The sequence below is a fragment of the Xiphophorus hellerii genome, chromosome 4 (assembly GCF_003331165.1).
Source record: "Xiphophorus hellerii strain 12219 chromosome 4, Xiphophorus_hellerii-4.1, whole genome shotgun sequence".
Classification (NCBI taxonomy): Eukaryota; Metazoa; Chordata; class Actinopteri; order Cyprinodontiformes; family Poeciliidae; genus Xiphophorus; species Xiphophorus hellerii.
The window spans coordinates 1489169-1510576 of NC_045675.1; the positions used below are offsets into that span (position 1 = coordinate 1489169).

Sequence of the window (21408 nt, forward strand, 5' to 3'; positions counted from 1 at the left end):
CCACCATGTTTCAAAGTCACTATGTTGTTCTCAAGCTTCACGTTTCCCAAGTATCCAAATATTTTAGTTTTTTATTTATCAGACCACATGACAGGATATCTAAGGTCTGAGTCAGGAGGCCAACTGTGATCAGTTTGCAGTCATGGCTTCTTCCTGTGTGAGCGGCCGTTCAGTCCATGTTGGCTCAGGACTCGTTTGGAAGTTTCTCTCATTTCTTTACCAGCTTCAGTAGTTTCTTCACCGGATCTTTAGCTTTCATTTGGGACACAGAACCCAGTGAGGGCTGGACCTTCCCATTATGTTTAGATTCATGTGTGATTATTTCAACACTTGTTCCACTGCAGCTGTGGGACATTTTATATTTTGACCTGGCAGCTCTGATCATATTCTTAACATTTGCCTTCTTTTCTTATCCTTAAGGACTGAGGTTAGTGAAACTGCCCAGAGAACATTTTTGTTCTAATTACTAATCAGTGTATTTGAATGTGTTTTGTGTTGATTTTGTAAAACCAGTTTTCCCAGGGCTGGTTCTCATTACTGACCCGTTTTCTGCTCGTCAGATTAAGTCCACTCCTCTGTTCTTGGTTTCTTTGTTTTGTGTCAGCAGCACTTTGGCCTCACCGCCTTGAACAATGTTTTTCATTTTGTTCATTCAAAACCTGTCCTTTTATAACATGATACATGGAGTCGCACAGGAATCTGTCATGTGTTTAATCTCTTTCTGGCCTGCATCCACCCACCTGCCGCCTGCATCATCGTCCTCGTCTCTCCGATAAACCTGAATATTTCCACCTTGCAGTGAAACCGGTAGCTCAAAAAGAGTTCGAATCCTTTAATCTGAGCAAATAACGAAATAATAAATATGCACTTTTATCGAACACAGCAACTCAATATTTTATTCGTTAAGCTTTTTGCTAATTTTCATTCTGTGTAATTGCTTCTTCAAGCCAGTATTGCAGGCTGCACAGTGGCGCAGTTGGTAGCACTGTTGCCTTGCAGCAAGAAGGTCCTGGGTTCGATTCCTGGCAGGGGTCTTTCTGCATGGAGTTTGCATGTTCTCCCTGTGCATGCGTGGGTTCTCTCCGGCTTCCTCCCTGTCAGGTTTATTGGTCTCTCTAAATTCTCCCTAGGTGTGAGTGTGTGTGTGCATGGGTGTTTGTCCTGTATGTCTCTGTGTTGCCCTGCGACAGACTGGTGACCTGTCCAGGGTGAACCCCGCCTCTCGCCTGGAACGTAGCTGGAGAGGCACCAGCAACCCTCCTGACCCCATTAGGGACAAAGGGTGAGCCGAAAATGGGGGGGTAGGGTTAGGGTTATTTCTACCTTTTTTCCCCTTTTCCGTCCCACACACCTGTTGGATTCAGAGATTTAAAATCTAATACCTTCTAAAAAATGTAATGAATAGTCACACGATAAGATTCTATTTCTTTCCTACAAGCTTATCAGTGTGTATTTACAAGGAAGTACATGGACTCAGCAGAGATTAGGAGGCCTGACGTTGATTTGTTGCTGATCTGCGTGACAGAACAGAGAAACTTGAACCTTATCTGGTTACAGACGAACGAACCGGTGGCGGTCTATTTCACCTGAATATGTGCAGATACTAAAAGAAAAACCGAGGACAGCAGTTTGAAGTTTTGATTGTGTCTAGAATATTCTAGTTAGGCAACAACACAGGGAGGCATTTTAGAAATATATCTCTGAATGAAGGAGATAAGAAAATGTCTGCATGTCCTGATAAAGATCCTGGTCAGATTATCCAATCAGATGAGAGGAATTTGTTTTCCCAGGAGGTCAAATTATCTTAATAATATCAATTCTGTGTCAATATGAGAAATTTTGCTCAAATCAGATTAAACTAAACATTTTAAGAAAATATTTCCTCTAAATCCAAAACAATTATGAAGTGTAAAACTTACTTGATGTTTGATTAATATATATTGAGTTGAGTTCAGAATATTGTATTTATCGTAAAGGGAAATTAGACGTTTATCTTCAGAGTCGTTGTTGATGGGCAGGAAGGATCTCCTGTAGCAGTCAGTCTTGCAATGGCTTTGAAGAGGCCTCTGACTGAAGCCTGTCTCATGACCATCATGACATGCTAGCAGCTGAATAAAGACACATATGAGCTGAACAATATTTAATTCTTTAGCTTTTCCAACCATGGTTAGAAACGTAGTAAACAATTTAAAATTCATAAAGGAATTCATAAGCAAAAATCCAAGAATAACGCAAAACTGAAAACCAAAATGGCCGACTGATGATGGGCGACTCAGCAGGTTGAGTTGTTGTGTTGCATGTGAAAGGTTTGGTGTCGATGTGCCTCTGCTGATGTGTGTTTGTATAAATGTGAGTGTGAATGGATGAAAGAGGCTCCGCTGTGAGCGATGAGTTGGACCGGAAAAGAGCGATATAAGTTCAGTCCGTTTATCATGACTGCATCACCCTTGGCAACATAAGACTTGTGCATACACATTGTTCATGACTGTAATAAATCCATTCCCAGCCACAGAACTCCATACAGCTTTATTGAAAGGTTTATTAAAACATTGTTTTAGTAAAGTGCTGTCCTGAACTTCAGCCATTTGAACTGAGTCCATTTGTTCTCTAACAAATCCTCTGGGTTCAGGTTGAATGCAGAATCAAACTCTGTCAGTCAACAGATGATTCATTTCCTCCTGTTTCTGTCGCCACTTTGGTCCAAAGCCAGCTGCCTTAATGAACATTTTCTGTGTTGTTTATTTCACGAGCCGATACTCATGCCATCTTTAATTAATTCATATGCGAGGTGTGCATGGGGAATCAGACCTGTCACAGGTTTGATCCCCAGCCAAAGACGAGGAGCTGAAACAACAGAGCAACATTCTGGATTCTCATCTTTCAGGTCCAACAACTGGCTACTGATTCCAGTAAACCAAAACTTAAATATGCATTTCTGTTCTCACTTTGCTGCTGAAATGAAACAAAACAAGACCAACAATAAACCTGAATAGAAAAAAGCTCAGAATACAGTCATAGTTTCATTTCATCAGTTCTGTTCACATAAACTATTAATTTTAGGCTGCGGTTAACAGCTAAATATGGCTAAAAGCTGGAATCTGTGACTCCAGTCATCTAGTGTCACCGTCCTGCAACCTTTAATTCATCGCTGCTCCAACACACCTGAATCAGATGAATGCTTAATGACCAGGCCTTTGCAAAACATGCTAACATGCTGAGGAGGTAAATCTACCTGTTCAGGTTGCAGATTCAGGTGTGTTGGAACTGGGATGCATCCAGAAGTAGCACTGGAGGACTGACAGACTCCTGGTTTCAAACCTTCCAGTTTAACAACAAACAAGATCATCTGCTGGAGGTAACAAAGTAAAATCATTTGGACAGCTATGATCACTGATCCTTCAGAAAACTCTGAATTGGAAAAAAGCAAAAATGTTCATGTCTGTGATGGTACTATTAACCCAGGAAAGTCCTGAAGAGTTTTAAACTAACATCTGTTCCTTTCAGGACGATGTCTTCTCCTCGGACATCCACAGAAAAATCACATTTTAATCATGTTCCAAAGGAGGAAGAGGAGGCCAGAGCTGCTGGACTGGCCGGCCTGCAGCTCTGGCCTCAACTACTGGTGGAAAAGTAAGGAAGATAAAATGTTGACCCTCCAAGAGGGTTAAGATAGGTGGATTATCTTAGCAAGTTAAGGTAAGACATCCATAACCTGAGTACCTGTGCATCCTTAATAACACTTAAATCCATGCATCTAAAATTGAGGCCTTAAAATGTCTTAAATTTATTTTAAAATGTGTAAATCGGCTTTGAATACGTCAATTACAGGTCCTTAAATTTGTCGTGACGAGATTATTTAGTCTCGTATTTTTTAGAGAAGAAGAGAATAAATATAACTAGAAACACTAAGAGTAAACTAAAGTAGTGAACTAAAGTAAAACAGAAACAAGAGAGTAAAGATTACAGAATAATTAAACCTAAAAAACAATTCAAAACAACATAATAGATGCAGCTATGAAAACTAACGGGAAAAAAATGAAACAAACTGTAAATGATGTTTTCAGCTAAACTAAGAATGTGACTAAATCTGTTGTCGGAATCCAACAAGTACAATTTCCTCCTTAATAGTTTTCCATTCTTACAAATACATACTTTCATATAATAAAAATATGGGATTTTCTTTGTACAGTTCTGTCATTGTTCATGTCTTAAATTTCATTCATGATAGTTTTTAAAAGTTTTAAATTTGAGTGCAGAGACCCTGATAAAAGCGTCCATGAAAATCCTGCACCTGCTCATTTCTGAGGCCCAGAAGCTTCAGGATCCAGACCCAACCGGACATCAAGCATGTTGAAACAAACACAGTGGATGGAAGAAAGTGATCAGCTTTATGCTTTTTTCTATATTCTTTTTATTTTATCACTTCCTGTAAGCCCTGCCCTCACCATTTACTGTAACTGTCAGCAATCAATCACTGCAGAGTAAAAACAAAAGAGGTGCGGGTTCCCGCACATTGTGTCTGCATGGATCAAAGCTTAAACCTTTTCCTTTTCTGCTGCTGCCAAAACCACCACTGTAAAGAATCTCACCTGTTTGGCCACTTCTCACCTGACCCAGCTGAAGGAATCCTGCTCCACGGTCCAGTTAAACTCGCTTGACTGAATTCTAACCAGCTGATTCATCCATTGCATGCAGATATGAGATCTAAACATCCCCAGACGGAGATCCTATAGAAGATCTATCTCTTAAATTTCCTGCAGGATGAAAACACAGATTTTCGTTACCACATTTAATGATTACTTTAAATCAAATTAACTGCTACCAGCTGCTGATAACATGAACATAATTACACCTGCAATTATAAGAAATTAATGTTATCACTTCCGCTTCTGAAGACGAAACCTAGGAAAACTTTATGATATAAATGTTCAGAGTGACGGGCCTTTACAGGCGTAAACAATGAACTGAATGAGGAAACATCAGATATCTGCAAAAATAATAAATAAATGCTCCACACAGCTGACTCAGCATCTGCAAAAAAAACAAGTTTATTGTTTATACTTCAAGTAAATGTACTTTGTAAAGAAACACAGAAATAGATTATAAGAGCTCTTTTTTGTTTGATTCATTCACAACGCTGCAAACTGCTGCACTGCGAATGAATTTCTTTCAGCTGATGAAGAAAGAAGAAAAACTTTTTTGACTTTTGCATTTCATGCTTCATAAAAAGTCGTGATGTTTTCATAGTTCCTTCCTCCCTCAGTGTTTAAATGCAATAGTTTTCAGACAACTTCCCAGAAAACAAGGTATGTCAAGAACTGTGGCGCAGACATGAAGAGGCTGAAAATCCTGCACCATGTGTTTCCCTTGCTGCCCTCTGGGTGGCGCTATCAATCAATCAATCACTCAATCAATCAAATTTTATTTGTATAGCACATTTCAGCAGCAAGGCATTTCAAAGTGCTTTACATCATTACAAACAGAAACACAATGAAACATAGAATCAATAATCAAAACACGACATTAAGTCAAGTTCTATCAATAAATTTGTAATTGATTACGTTTCAAACAGGTGGGTTTTTAGTCGAGTTTGCATCCATAAAGGTTTACCTGTTACACTCCTACTGTGTTATATGGAACAAAATACCTGTCGCTATTTTTATTCCCCCTCACAATCACACAGTTTAAAACGATGTAAACAGCATTTTAATGGGCTTCTGGCACCAGGCTCCGTTCCTCTTTCACTGAATTTCGCTCTGGGACTCCGCCGTCCCTCACAGATTTCTTCTGTGCAATTCTATGGTACCTGTTAGTGTCTAGAATTTACAGGGTTTGTGTTACGCGCAGTGAAAAACTCGTAGTTTTTCTTCCGGCGCGAGTCAAGGAGTGACGTTTAACAACCGCTTCATTCCTAGAGCAGCAGATTAAACAGCAAACCGTAGCTTTTATTACTGATTGTAGTGACTATTTGTCCAAAACTCAAATTCAAAAATCAAAAAACTTAAGACTTAAAGGTGATCAAAACAAAAGGCGAATCCAACTCAAATAGTCACCTGATGCACCGTGGATTCTGGCTTACGCCATCCAAAAAGATTTTTAAAAAAGTCAAAAATTCAGTTCTTTGTTTTATTCCACTGTTCAGACAAAACAAGTTACAGGCGTCACAGGATTCTGCTGCTTCTCCTGCTCTGATTCCTGCACCTGTTCACTAACTGACTGACTGACTGACTGACTGACAACTGATGGCAGTTCTGTATCCAGTTAATACAGAACTGCCATACATTTTGTAACATGGTAAGAAACCATGACCACCACATGCACAATGAGCTGCCTAAAACCTACGTATTTATACTGTGAAACACCCATGTCCCAAACTGAAATTAATTAACTAATTAAGTGAATTACTAACCTTATTTTAAATAACTTATTTTAAATAACAAATTAAACAAAAATTCTAATTATAAATCAACGAGAAAATAAGCAAATAAAAATGAACTAAATTCTAAGATTTAACTGAAAGTGGATAACTGATAATCATGTGATGCTGTAAAATAATAGTTCTCTTGTGCAAAATAGTTTTTTTATTTAGTATATTTCATGTTCCATGTGTGTTAAATTTGGACGGGTCGATCCGGTTAATACAGAACTGCCATACATTTTGTAACAAGCCCAGAAGTACCACAGCAGACTATACGTTGTAAACAGCAGGGGGTCTCAGCCTCCTCCTCTTCCTGTTCTGGGTGCCAGAGAAGACAAGGTGACAACAGATACTCACAAGCTTAGATACCCAGATTTTTCTCCCTAATTTTTACATTTTCCTCGAACAGATGCGTCATCCCATAGGTACAATTTTTTCACTTTGGTTCTCTGTGGCGAACGAAGCCAGTTGTTCTTGGCTGAACTTTAGAGACTCTCAGTGTTTCCTGTTTCACCTAAGGTCTTTCCTTTATAGTTGCAATTTCTTTAACTTTGGGTGATTGATGAGCGGTCAATACTTGCATGTAAAACTGATCGTATCCACTTATCTATTTGAAAAAAGGCTACATTTAACAATAGTCAGCTTACTATTACCAACTTTGCAACTTTTTTAATATGTTTAATACAGAAATAAATCAATGTAGGCCAAAATCAGTCAGGAGTTTTAAATATTGGAGATCGGCCAGAAAACTATGGGTGCACCTGTACTTTGTTTCAACAACAGCAATTAGTCTGTGGAGCAACTGATTAATGTAAGCTATGTAATGATAGTTAATACAAACAAAATGTATGCAACAGTTATTGAAGTACTAGAACATGTTTTGAATATGTCTGCATACTCGACAGAACATTCCTCAGGAAAAATGAGAATGTTCTCTATTCAGCATCGATTAACTGTATTTATATTTCTCTTAAATAAATCTATCTACTGTATTTATCACTTATATTGGTGGGTTTGTGGGATCCTAATAACGGTCCCTTGATTTTTCCCAAGACCAGAAGAAAAAAGTCACTTAAGGGGATAAACTGCAACAGGATGTGGAGCAAAACATCCACCAATGCTGTGCTTGACTAAACTAACCAACAGGCAGCATCTGCAGTCCATGAGGTTTTACAATCTGCCTGAAGAAACAGTGCAGATGGAACAATTAAGTAAAGTTCTGATTGTGTGATGCCCACGGGTGTGTGCTCACAATAGAAAAAAAGGAGCATGCATTTCTTTGACGATGGGTGTAGTAATGGTGTTTCACCAGTAGGTGGCGCATGGAGACTCTGAGCTGCCTGTTGCTCTGCCGTGGAAGGACAGCCGCTGAGCTGATGTTCAATGACTTCATTCCTCGGTTCGGATATCCATCAAAGCTGCATCACGACCAGGGTCGTGAATTTGAGAATAAGTTGTTCCAAACTTTGCAGTTTTTATCTGGGGTGAGCCACTCACGAACAACACCATATCATCCCCAAGGGAATCCAGTTGAGAGGCTAAATCGCACCATCCTTCAGATGTTACGGACCTTGACTGATAGTGAAAAGCTGCGGTGGAAGGATCACCTCCCGCATGTTGTACACGCGTACAACTGCACACGGCACGAGTCAACGGGCTACTCACCTTTTTTTCTTCTTTATGGCCGTCATCCACACCTCCCAGTTGACTTATTGTTTGGATTGGCTGGAGACAAAGAGTCAGAAACACCTAAAGGATACGCGGAGAAATGGGCAGAGCGGATGTCACAAGCTTACCGGATTGCCAGTGAAAGTAGCACAAAGGCTAGTGCAAAGGGGAAAGTGACATACGACAAGAAGGCAAAAGGAGTAACTCTGCATCCAGGAGACAGAGTCTTGGTCCGGAACTTCAGTGAACGTGGAGGACCAGGCAAATTACGGACTTACTGGGAGAAGGCTGTTTACCTAGTTAAAAGACAGCTGGCAGACAGCCCAGTGTATGTTGTCTGTCCTGAATCAGGAGACCAGAATAAGACTCGGACGCTGCATCGCAACCTGCTTATGCTAGTAAATGACCTACCTGTGGAAGAGACACTGCATCAATCAACGTTGGCTCCTGTCAGAAAACAAACCCACAAACAAAGACAGAGAAAGGACACAAAGACATAGAGAGAAGAGAGGAATGGTGAAACATCTGATTCAGACAATGATTTTCCCTCAGGATACCGGCTTGGGGTACCAGTACAAAGAACCGAGCAAAGGTGTCTGTACGAGAAACCTTCTCTACCTCAGACAACTTTATCTCAAACTTCTGGGAGGGCCCCTGAAACAGTTGGGGATGAAAATCAGACACCAACTGAATATTCGCCTGTAGCCATCTTGGAGTCTCTAAACGACGTACCTGAGCAAAACATGGATGAAACCATACCTGTCTCGACCAGACCTGTGGAAGTGGAGCAGATAAACTGGTCTGTAGGGCCAGAGACTGAAAATCAATTCATGATCCCTCCTGCTGAACTTGATCAGACAGAGGTCAGGAGGTCAACACGCAATAAGAGGCCCAGACATTTTCTCACATATGATTCACTGGGTAAGCCATCAGTACAGTCACATGCAAACTTGAATGCAGTGTTTGCCCATCCATTGCAATATTCATATTTACCTAGTCCACCACTGAGTGCGCCGTACTCAAATTCTTCTTTGTGTACTCAAGTTCCATGGCAATATCATACATACCACACACCAGTTATGAGCTTTCCATCCATAATGCTATGCGGTTGAGAAGGTTTAGTTAGTGGGAATGGGTTTAATGAGAATCTGTGTTAAGTTTTTTTATTGTCAGAGCTATTTTTTTTTTTTGCCGGGAGTGTGTGATGCCCACGGGTGTGTGCTCACAATAGAAAAAAAGGAGCATGCATTTCTTTGACGATGGGTGTAGTAATGGTGTTTCACCAGTAGGTGGCGCATGGAGACTCTGAGCTGCCTGTTGCTCTGCCGTTTTCTCATAAGCTGAGAGAAATTGGAGCAACACAGACTGCGTCTCCCGTGTGCTCATTTTCATACATTTTTCAGGTGAGAATAACCTGCAAGTTCGTTTTAATAAAGTACTTTTTTTTATTATTTGGTACCGTTCGAGAAATGTTTAAGCAAATGCGTCAAAGTGTAAAGATCTCGAAATAGTTTTATTGTATTTCGGAGCCAGCAGTGGCTAGAGGGAGTAGCTAACATGCCGTGATGCTAGTGGTTAGCACACTAGCGGCAGATGATAGCGGGGTATGTAGATCAGGCTCCAGGGTTTATTTGTGTTATAAACAATGGTGAAAGGTTAAATTGTGACGTAATACATTCACTTAATTAAAGTAGTTTGAATTCTAGTATAGTTATGCCAGTTTACAATAACTTTAGATACATGCCCATTAAAATGTCACCGTGTGTGATTAAATATGCATATTAAGTGCAGTGAATTGAAGGTACTTGTTACCTGAGGGAATTGGGACAAAATATGAGGTATTTGATTATTTCTGGTTTAAGGAAAGCTAATGTTGATGTTTATGTCAATGATAGAATATGTTTAATATGTACAGTAAATTACTGATCTATAAATTGGGCTGTATTGACAGTTAAATGAGCTGGTTTGTTCAATAGATAAGCTGAGAGAAATTGGAGCAACACAGACTGCGTCTCCCATGTGCTCATTTTCATACATTTTTCAGCTTTATCTGCTGCTGACGGGTCCGGAACCCTGGTACCCGTTACAGTTGCATTAGAACAAGTTGGTCTGTTGGATTTTAAGGGTATGAGCTTGGATGAGATCCGACTAGATCCCAAGGATAAAGTCAGTCAGTTACAGATATCTAATATTATGCCATGCTAATTGTGGTGTAATGTAAATATCTGTTAAAGCCATTTGGGTTTTCCACAGGTAGTGCAAGGAATAAATGATGGTGATGATAGGGACTCTGTTCATAGTTCCTTGTCTTCAGGTGTGTCAATGTATTTATTTACTGTCACATTTTCTCTTTTTACAGAGTCCACTAAAGCCAGAGGCAAGAACAGAGGAGTCACAAGATGGCGACAACTTAGGTAGAAAAGTGGATATTTTTTAATGTCTTTATTTTATGAATTATTTTGTTCCCATTTTTGGTGTATCAATGGATTTCTTGTCACATTAATCTTCAATGATGTCCACTGTTGGCACAAAACTAAACCACAGTTTACAAAACTCACTTGTACCACTGGAAACTTTTAACTGGACTCTTAACAATTAATGGCCAACTTTATCTTTATGGGAACAAGGCAGTTCAGAGTATTTTATGGCATAAAAACATAATATAGTAGCCATTTATGAAACAAGCCATAAACATTGCATTTTGCCAAATGGCATCATGAAAAAGATGTGCAGGTCTCTGGGTGTTAACTAACAGATTTAAAGTTATTAGTCATTTTCCCTCAGCTCCTTAGTTCAGGCTCTCACCAAGAAGCTGCTGCTGAGTTTCTGTTTAAGTTCCTGGTTTTCAGTTTTTAATATTAGACACATTCTGTTAGTTTGTTCCTCACAAATATATTAACAACAATTTTCACTGGTAACTTTCCATTGATTTTCAGTTTTTAAACCTTCAGATCGTCAAAGATAATTTGTTTGAGAGGACGTTATAAATGCCTGACAGTCTCATAAATGGGCAGCAACACTGACTGCTGATTAGAATAATTATTAACCCATCATGACCAAGATGGCGGCGCGTGAACAACGCGAGGCTCAGCGTCTCTCCAGAATCTGCTCTTTAGTGGTTTTTTATCTATTCCCCCTGAAGGCATCAAAACTATGAATAACACATTTGGAAATATGCACTAAACAAAAAAATGTAAAACAACTGAAAATACCCCTTATATTCCAGTTTCTTCAAAGTAGCAACTTTTTGCTGTGATTACTGCTTTGCACACACTCTGCATTTTCTTGATGAGCTTCAACAGGTAGTCACCTGAAATGGTTTTCACCTCATAGGTCAACCTGCCCTGTCAGGTTAATAAGTGGGATTTATTGCCTTATAAATAGTTATGAAAATAAAAAAAAACATTGAATTAGAAGGTGTGTCCAAACTTTTGGTCTGTACTGTATATAATTATATATACATAGTTATAATTATAGCTATATAATTATATATAGTTATAATATATTATAATATATCATAATTATATATTATAACTATAGTTATAATATAATTGTTTTATAATTGTATAATATTTTGTTTTTTGATTGATTCATCTCCAAGCATAATATTATTTTTCTAACAAAAACATGGTTGGGACCAAATGGCCCAAATCAAAAGGTTTAGTACCCTATACGTTCTGATTGCAAAAGTACAGAGTAACAGGAGACAATCGACATGGTTGGATGTCTTGTCCACATGTAGAGCGGTTTGGCTCTCCAAATCTCTGTAAACATTGGATCTGTCCTTTGCCAATCTATACTAAATAAATCTAAATGTTATAGAGAAAGCACACAACATAACATAATCATCTGTAAATGATTTTTTGAACACAGAGTAAAGTTATCAGTTGCTTATAAACTTTTTATTGCGCTCATTTCACAGCAGGACACGTATTTTCACGTGGGAAAAGAAAAGTAAAAAAATTACAAGTAGACACGGCCATCACAGATACAATTCCCAGCCTGATGACCTTTTGTCTTCCCCCCCCCTCATTAATCACTTTCCTGTCTGACCACCCTAAAATAAAGGCCACTAGAGCCAACAAAATTTTAAAAAATACAAGTAAAATAACTTGAAAAATGAGGGATATTGCTGATATATAGCTCAGCTTTGTCATGTTCAAAATTATGTAAATTAATTTTCAAAACAATCAGAAATATATTCAAAAACACCCACATTATTTCATCCCACACATAAGGTTTAGTGTTTTATTTTCAAATAGTGTTATCTTTTTTACCATATGGAGTAATTATCATTCAAACCACCAGTAGAGAAAAAGACAGAAACTAAGGAAGCAGCAGATCTGAGCTCAGTCTGTCTCAGAGGTTGCCAGCAGTTGGTATTTAGCTTTGGCTCTTCTAGATCGGTAGACAACCACTCCACACGCCAGCAGGCAGCCGACGATGAAGACCATGTTCAGGCCCAGGCTCAGGTTTGGTCCAGTCGCTGACATAGTGAAAAAACCATGTTATGTTCAGTAACTCAGGCATTTGTGTAATTAGCACAGTGTGTTGTTACAGGGATATGCTAGAAATACAAACATCAAAAGTAGTGAAAGTAAAAATTATGTTGTGAAAAATATAACGTAGTGAGACAGTGAGAGAGCAATCTCAGTGGGAGACACTACATTAATGGTACAGAAACATCAGCTGGTGAACTTTCAGTCTCACCTTTGGCATCTTTAGTCCTAGCAAGGTGCAAAGGACCCTGGGAAATGGAGTGGCTGCTCGTCTCAGCCGTAGCGTCCCTCTTCTTGCGATTGTTCCTTGAGTTTGACGTAATGCATCCCTGAGAGCATCGAGTTCCAGGAGCGCCGATCTCACACAGGAGGACCGAACAGGTGATGTAAACCTGCAGAAACATGGAGGAAAGACAGATTCATCTTTTTATGTCAATGCATTTAAAAACGTACATTTGCAGAAAGTTAGCTGCGATATTATGCTTGAACTGAAACCATCTTAGATTGTTGAAGTTGGGAAACAGCCACATTTGAAACCCTGCAAGGATAAGCCTGTTTGATAATAGATGGATGAAACAATTTTGAGTTGCATACAGGCCACTAAGTGTTTGTGGGTGTATTGAGATAAAAGTGTTGGTAGTCGTAATGCTGTCTTTAATTTATTTGTTTATTGTATTGATTTCTCACATTTGGCAGCTGTTGCTTTCAGCTCCCTGAAAATGCCCCATTGCTGAAGATCTGTAAAAATCCTGACTATAAGTTCATTTTCCAGATAAATAAAAGTATTATAGGTTGGGTTTTCCTTGATATTCTTTATACTAAAGGTAGGTTTTGAGAAGATTTAATAATACTAACATTGGGTCATGAAACATAAAAAAAGTAACTTCACCTCCTCGTGAGCTCCGATGAACTCAAAAGCCTCCATGCCAAACCTGAACTGAGACTTTGAGCTTTGGTAGATTTGCACTGTTCTGTCCTTCACACATCTGAAAACAATGGTTAGAATGTTTTAGACAAACAGAAAAACTGTTTGTAGTAACAATTTAAAAAATCACTTCTTTTTTTTCTCGGTACCCGTTTTCGATGATGGTGTAGCTGATGCGGGAGTTGGGGTTGTCATAGGGAGCCGCCTTGCAGGACTCCACAAACAGCTCAGTGTTTGGGATGGACGAGGTGGCCTCGATCTGCATGTAGATCATCTGCTTCAGGTAAACCTCCACCGGGTAGCTGCTGGCGTCTACTTGCTTGCTGAAGCGCTGGCTCTCAAAGAATTCAAACTGGAAGGTGAAAGCACCAAAGCCTTTCTCTCTGAAGGCGTACGGGTTTTTGTGTCTGAATCCCAGGGTTATGTTGGTTCGCTTTGGGTAGGAGCAGGAAAAGGCAATTTCGACATTGTGCTGCCTGGAAATGATTTTATTTGGGTCAGCTGAAGTGATTTCATTCTGAAAGTATATTCTATCTTCATCCTCCTGGAAAGAAAGAATTAAACACTCATTGAAAAAAACGGTTTGTTTCAGTTACAAAAACTTCCTGTCTTGATAAATGCGTTTGCCTGAACCTAAAGAAAACTGATCAGACAGAAGATTTGATATGTACAATAATACTCAAAAACACATTTATTCTTTGGTTTTTAGTTTAATTTTTTTGTGTAATTTAATTTTTTCATTCATTGCCACAGTGTTTGGTTCGTTTTTGTTTCTCTGTACCTGAACATATGTCCCACATGCGCCCAGCTCCATGATAACCACCACATGGGTTTCGTTGGAGAGTCTTTTGAGGTCACAAGAAGAATCAGTGAAGCTATTTAGATGCAGGTTGTCCTCGTTGCGTTTGATGGTGTAGGTCTTTGCCATTTCTATAGTCATAGTTGTTTCATTGCAGGTCACAACAGCCTCTACAATGTTCACAGGGTAAGTTTCACATTATTTTCACATCATTATGGGTAGTGGCAAATGTGTTAAAAAGGTGTACCATTTAAAGTTTATGATTATCAGGAGCATATAGCTTTAAAGATAAAGCATCAAAATCAAAAATTACTAGCATCTATATGGCCAGGAATGAATTCTTGACTACAAAACATTCTTATTCCCTGTCAGCTGTGATGGCATCACATTTAAAAAGTAGTACGCGTTCTTATGAAGAAGCTGTTTCATGTGTAATAAAAGTCTGCAAATATCCATAAACTGTAGATTAATCCATCAATGTCTTGGTTTAGTAAGATCAAGTAAAAACAAGAATAAGCTCTAAATCTTAAACTTAAAAAAAATTCAGCTGAAAATCATAAAACATAACTCAGTGTAGAGGAACCATACCTGCTAACCACACTGTCATCCCACAGCTTAAACTGGGTTAAGCTAATATGTGCTAACCTGAAAGTTAATCCAATTTCTACATGGTGGTACCCATTTGACTTCAAATTTTCATGATAAAATGTTAATTAACGGATTAATGAGGGATTAAGATTATTATCATGGATAAACTGCTTTATTGACTCACCATGGTGACCAACATCAACAGTCACACACCGCAGCTCTGAGTGATAGATGTTGTAATACCTGAATTGCAGCAAACAAGAGAAAATACTTTAAACCATGGAAGAAACGCTGTTGATTAATTTATAAATTTTTTGGCTATGCTAGTCACACCTAGCTAATCTAGGGCATGTTTTTAATACTCACATATCTCTTGCTTCAGACACAAAGCAAATAGGGAAATGACCATTCAGTTCATCTTCAGTTGGTGTCCATTTTATAATGTATGTATCTGTGGAAGAGCTCTCCTTAGAAATGCCTGGTAGGCCTGTCACAATTAGGTCATTAATCCTATAGAGTAAGAAATGGTTTTAATGGCAGAATGGAAAGGCACACACATTACTATAAACGAGTCTAAACAAGAATATGTATATGGATATGATAAGGAATCTCAAGAACATATAATAAGCAAGAAGAAAATTGCTCACGTTGCATACTGGGCCTTTGAACTGACTTTAATTTCAAGGGTGTGGTTGACATATGCAGGAAGATTTACTCCATTAGCCGGAGTTGGTGCCACGAAAATGGGAAAATAATCACCATCGAGGCATGAAGGAGCACTGTGAGAGTCCACTGGAAATCAGATTAGAAATGATTGAGAAATAAGACACTTATTTGAGTAAGTTTTACAAAAAGTATTACATACCAAGAACAATAAACCGTAGCGGGAGAATGCTTAAAGGTTCAATTGATGATCGGTAAGACTGGGCAGTCGTAGTAGTGGTAGGAGGAGTTGTGGTTGTGGTTGGATAAGCTGTGGTGGTTTCAGCAGCTGTGGTGGTTGGAGCAGCTGTGGTGGTGGTTGGAGCAGCTGTGGTGGTTTCAGCAGCTGTGGTGGTTTCAGCAGCTGTGGTGGTGGTTTCAGCAGCTGTGGTGGTTTCAGCAGCTGTGGTGGTTTCAGCAGCTGTGGTGGTTTCAGCAGCTGTGGTGGTGGTTGGATAAGCTGTGGTGGTTTCAGCAGCTGTGGTGGTTTCAGCAGCTGTGGTGGTGGTTGGAGCAGCTGTGGTGGTGGTTGGAGCAGCTGTGGTGGTGGTTGGAGCAGCTGTGGTGGTGGTTGGAGCAGCTGTGGTGGTGGTTGCAGCAGCTGTGGTGGTGGTTGGAGCAGCTGTGGTGGTGGTTGGAGCAGCTGTGGTGGTGGTTGGAGCAGCTGTGGTGGTGGTTGGAGCAGCTGTGGTGGTGGTTGGAGCAGCTGCCGTGATCTGGCGTTTACGTCGTGCCATTGTTTGGGGCCACTTTCTTGTGTAGGACCCATCAGAGTAAGTCAGTGTGATGCCTTGGTTGGGGAAGTCCTCCACCACAAGCTCTACTGGGTGAAATCCAGTTTGACCTCCAGGAGTATATGTAATGGTGCAGGAATTCTGACAAGAAAGACAATTTTCTTAAGTGTTGTTTGTCCATTTATCCACCCAAGGATGTAAAACATTTGTAATGCGGCCTCATGAGCTGCGTATGGCTTTTCTCTCTGTCCTGTGAGGCTCACAATGACTTGACTCATTTGCATTGATTTTCATTTTAACTGCAGTTTGTGGAGTTTTTTTTTTTTTTTTGAAAAACAACTTCTGCCACTGTTTGACTTCTTTCCAGCAGAGACATTTTACACGTCTGCAGTTCATCAATTTCTGTTGCCGATACTTTAACTGAACCACTGGCAGAGTTCAGCCACTAAGTTATATCACCTCTACTAGGCCTGTCACAATAACAAATTTTGCTGAACGATTAATTATCTCAAAAATTATTGCGATAAACGATAATATTGTTTGAAGACCTTTTTACACTGATTTAATGAAAATGACGTAATAATGCATGTGATTTCCTGCCAAAGATAGATACACTTTATTTTCAAAAGAACATTTAACACTGGAGCTGATAAAACAACCAAAAACAAAAATAAAATTAATTCTCAGGCTCCATTAACAAAAAACGCACTTGAATAAAAACTAAACATAAAGCCAAAGTGGAAATAAATACTGCATTCAACCAAAAGAGTGCAGATTATGAAGTCTGTATATTATGTTGCCCTTCAGTAATAATTAGATTTAAATAGAGAAGATGGGCACATCGACTACCTGATGCAATAGTTCACACTACATGATTTTTTGCCCCGATTTTCCACTTTAAAATAATCTTAGAAAGTTGGTCGTTCTAAGATTGTCGCTTGCGATTTTGTAACCGATCATCCAGTATTGTGTGATGTGTTACGGTAGATCGTCGTTGCAGCTCCGATCTAAATCAGGGTTTTCCCGACTGTGAGCTTAACTGTGACAGGTAGCCAATGGATTCTCCTCAGCGCTTTCTTAGGGGAAATTACGGAGGGGAATCCCAAACAGCTGACACAGCGAAGTCCAGCGGACATTGGAGACAGGGGCGCAACTACATATTTTTGAGCTGTGAACGTCTCATCGGCGCTCCCCCCCATAAACTTGTTCAAAGGAGCCAAAGAGCCGCTTCTGTAAGCCTGTGTCTGCAGGTCTGAGGCTTTTTGTTAGCATGTTAATAAATATAAAACATTAATAGAACGGTGAAATAATATTGATCACAAAACACTGTATTTATAAAAGATAAACATTTTTCCTACACAATCCTAACAAACGTTTGTAATGTTCTCTTCACAATATTTATTTATTTACCATTAGTCTATTTGTATGATTTACTCTTTAAATTGCATCTATATTATTTTTCGGTCTCAAGAAATAATTGAGGGATGAAGAGACTGATGTCTGGTTCTTTAGGTTCTGACGGGTCTGCGGTTCCTCTCCTGACCCATTCTGTCTTATATCAAACCCACTGGGTACCACTGAATGTCGCCGACACATTTATTTTAATGCCCCTATTAAACGTCTCTGTGATTGTTTAGCCTGTTTCTTCCCACCACCGTCTGAATTTTTGCCAGAGGTTTTGTTTCTAAGGACGGCGTTTTATCAGGTTGACATTTTAAAAAGACACTGGTTGATAGCAGCTCACTGCGGCTGCGTAGCAACCGTCTCTAAGTAACCATGACAACAGCATCAGTCAGCAATACGGAATAAATCGCGTCCCGTATTGGACAACAACAACCGCGTGTCATTGTAGCCCAGCTTAAGCTAACCTGAATATTTACAACTCTCTTGTTGATACACTGACATTACTTACCTTCTGTCTTTCAACCATTTTGAAAAGCTTTTCTTCGTCTCTCCAACATCTTTATCCCCTCCCCCTCCCTTTTCCGTTTTGTGCCCCGGAGTTTTTCCTGCGCCCATCTTTAGCTCCCTGTTGTCGAGGTATTACTACAAATTTCAAAGAAAAAATCGCACCTCAGCGCTTCTCGAAGGGCCGCTGCCCAAGCTACCTGTACGGGAGGGGAGAGCGGCTGGCAGGAGGAGAGGGAGCCTAATCAATGCTGTTCCTCTGTTATTGATCATTTCATACACAAACAGCTGTTAAGTATATAAAATGCTGACTAGGAAAAAAAATTCCTCACATCGTTTTTGCGCCCCTCTAGTGCAGCGCCCCTATGCGTTGCATACACTGCATAGCCACCTTTTGCGCCACTGATTGGAGATACGTGGAAACAACATTGTTTGTCGCGAGATTAGTTTCTGTTGTATATCTAGAGTAACGGTAGTTACACTTCCTGACCACTGGGGGAGCACTAGGAAAGGCTACACCGAAACGAGTTCGAATAAGAGGCAGTTCATGTTGTTACCTCGTGCTTGAGCAAGAATAAAGAGCACGGCTTTTCAACCGGGTAGCTTCTCCTGTCTTCCCTCATATCATGACAATGTTTATTCAACATTTTGTGCAAAGAATATAAAAATGACAAGGGGAGGAGTTGGAGCGAAATTGCTACCGCAGTTGATAAACCCGGTAACTTTTCAGCTGTTCTTCGTTAACGTGACGTAAATAGGTTATAATGATTTTCACTCAGTCAGGACTTTACGCTGACACTAGCCACATGCATTGCAGGTAGATCACAGTAACGCATTGATTAATGCCTGGTTTTAAAATTAGTTAACTGGACTAGTAGCCATTATTTTGTGCCCATTGTTGGACACCACACGGCAGGAACGAACCCGACCGAACCGTTCTACCTAGGATTTCTGTCGGCTAATGTGTGGCCTGTCAGGTTTTGAAAATGGGCCGAAAATCAACTCTAAGATCGTGAAGAGGTCAGATAATTATTGCAATATCCCAGCATTTACAATATAATATTACTTTCAGAATCCATTTCATTGAGGAGAGAACTTCACTCTGATTTCCTAGTTACTTACAACAGCCCATCACACTTCATGATCTGAACATTAACAACAAGACTTGGGCAGGTTTAAGGCATATGTGTCTGCTCTGCTAATGAAGAAACATGACTTGTGTAGAGGGTAGACCTGTCATGAAACAAATCAATTAATCGCATGATAAATTAAAACAATCAACCTCATTTTAATTATCGGCATTATCGTTTCTTCCGGCCTTTATCTCTTTGTTGACGCTGAATGAAAAAAGGCTCAACTCCGGTTCTCTCCACTGAAACTCCCTTCCTCATTTCCTTAGTGTAAAGCCCAGCGCACACTGCACAGATTCATTGCGATGCCCATTTATACACAGATGCTTTTATTTTGTTTGCTTGAACAAAATAAAAGCCTCAGAAAGGTAAGAGGGAGACCAACCATTCTTGTCCCTTGCTCCAGATTATCCCCCAGCCTCCATCCTGTTCAAGAACAGTGGCTGAGATATGGAGTAACTGAAGTTTCTCCTGCCAACATTATACTTGCCTGCAAAGAACCCCAGTGTACAGTGGCACACGCCCAGAAAATGTTCACTGGGGTGACCAGGCAAGGGTAGTAAAATGTTATGGTGGCACATCTCAAAAAAATAATTTGCATTTTTCGATGGTTCAGGGCCACCTTTGGCCCCACCCTTAGGAGCTCCACTGGCTATATGCACCAAAGCCATGACTCAAAAACATTAAAAAAAAGACACGGTCTTTTGATCTGGTGACCTTTGTCCAAAGTTTGTGTGACACCAAACTGATCAAATTCATATTAGAGATGCTATTCCATCAAATTTGACCCTCATCTGTGCCCACATTATAAATCATTACTGTGGATTTTACCAGAAATGTTTCCCTACCGAGAAACCATCCGGAGATATGAAGAAGTAGATCTTGAGCTCATGTTAAGTACATAGTGCTAATCGAGCAGCTGGTGGGACTGTGGAAAGGCTTCAAGTTTCTTCTTTGGGTCGAGTCTAGCTGAGCACCAGGATCTTCCTTCTGCCTCTGGAAAAATACTTCATATCCAGAATGAAAGTCCAGTTTGCGATGAGACGGCATAGATGTACTGTAAACCCTAAGCTATCTGTCCTTTTACCACATTTAGACGTGACTTCTGTTGAGTTTGGTCAGCTTTAGTTTTCAGATAATAGTGTATGGCTAAAATTTCTGTTGATGAGAATGTGTTACAGATTGCAAGTTTGCTTATTTACATTGAGTCATGAGCTGCTTAATTTACATAGAGACTGAGTTAAATGAGAGGAAGGAAAGACATCCTTCAAAAACAATTTACTCTTTAACTTTTGGTATAAAAAGATTCTTACCTGTTCGAAAGTGAAGCCATTAAGAAGGCTGCATATAGAGCACTCATATGTATTAGGATTTGTCGGTAGTCTGCATCTTACACGGTCACCATCGGGGTCAACAGGTTTGATATTAAATGATCGGGGGCAGTTACTTGTTACTCTGTAATGAGACAAAAGCCTGGTTAGAAATGGCAGGTTGGAGACGTAACGGATTTGGGCAAATGCCTGGAAAGAGGCTGTCCTGCTTGGACACAGCTAAGGATTTTATCTATGATGATTTGGGGTGATTTCCAATCTGTACTTTGTGTCAATCAGCAAATTCATGCAAATACTTGAGCTTGAAATTTAGGACGTCCAAGTTGAAGACACTGTCCTCAGATGAAAAAGAATTGATTGAGTCTTTTGGTATTTGAATGAAGTGCAATGTTATGAAGAGAATTTCTAAAAGAGAGTTTTCAGTCAATTTACCACATAATTTTGCTCATGTACATGAGATGTAGGTATGATTGAAAGAATAAAATAGTAAATAAATTGGCAACAAAAAAAGCTGTGTCTAAAGGCAGCAGGCTGACAACCCGAACCCTACAGGGAGAAAAGAGGCTTGAGTTGTTCTACTTTCTTAGTCAGGATGTTTAGTCGATGTCTTTTAGGAAACATACTTATGAAAATAGCCTCTGAAAAATGTCCATTTACTACTGGGCCAGGGTTCTCAGGAGAGATCAAGTGTTAAAGCTGACTTGGG

General features: G+C 39.7%; 1 protein-coding gene across 1 annotated transcript; it reads right to left on the bottom strand.

Annotated features, from left to right (window-relative positions):
- Window positions 1–11961: 11961 nt before the first annotated feature.
- Window positions 11962–15948, bottom strand: LOC116718116 (CUB and zona pellucida-like domain-containing protein 1). Its single transcript, XM_032559798.1, has 9 exons — window positions 15763–15948; window positions 15545–15689; window positions 15264–15407; window positions 15082–15140; window positions 14292–14479; window positions 13660–14054; window positions 13475–13571; window positions 12797–12977; window positions 11962–12572 (listed from the first exon to the last, which is right to left on the bottom strand). Coding segments are annotated over exons 3-9 (1059 nt in total). The 5' UTR covers window positions 15266–15407; window positions 15545–15689; window positions 15763–15948; the 3' UTR covers window positions 11962–12435.
- Between the last annotated feature and the right edge of the window lie 5460 nt (window positions 15949–21408).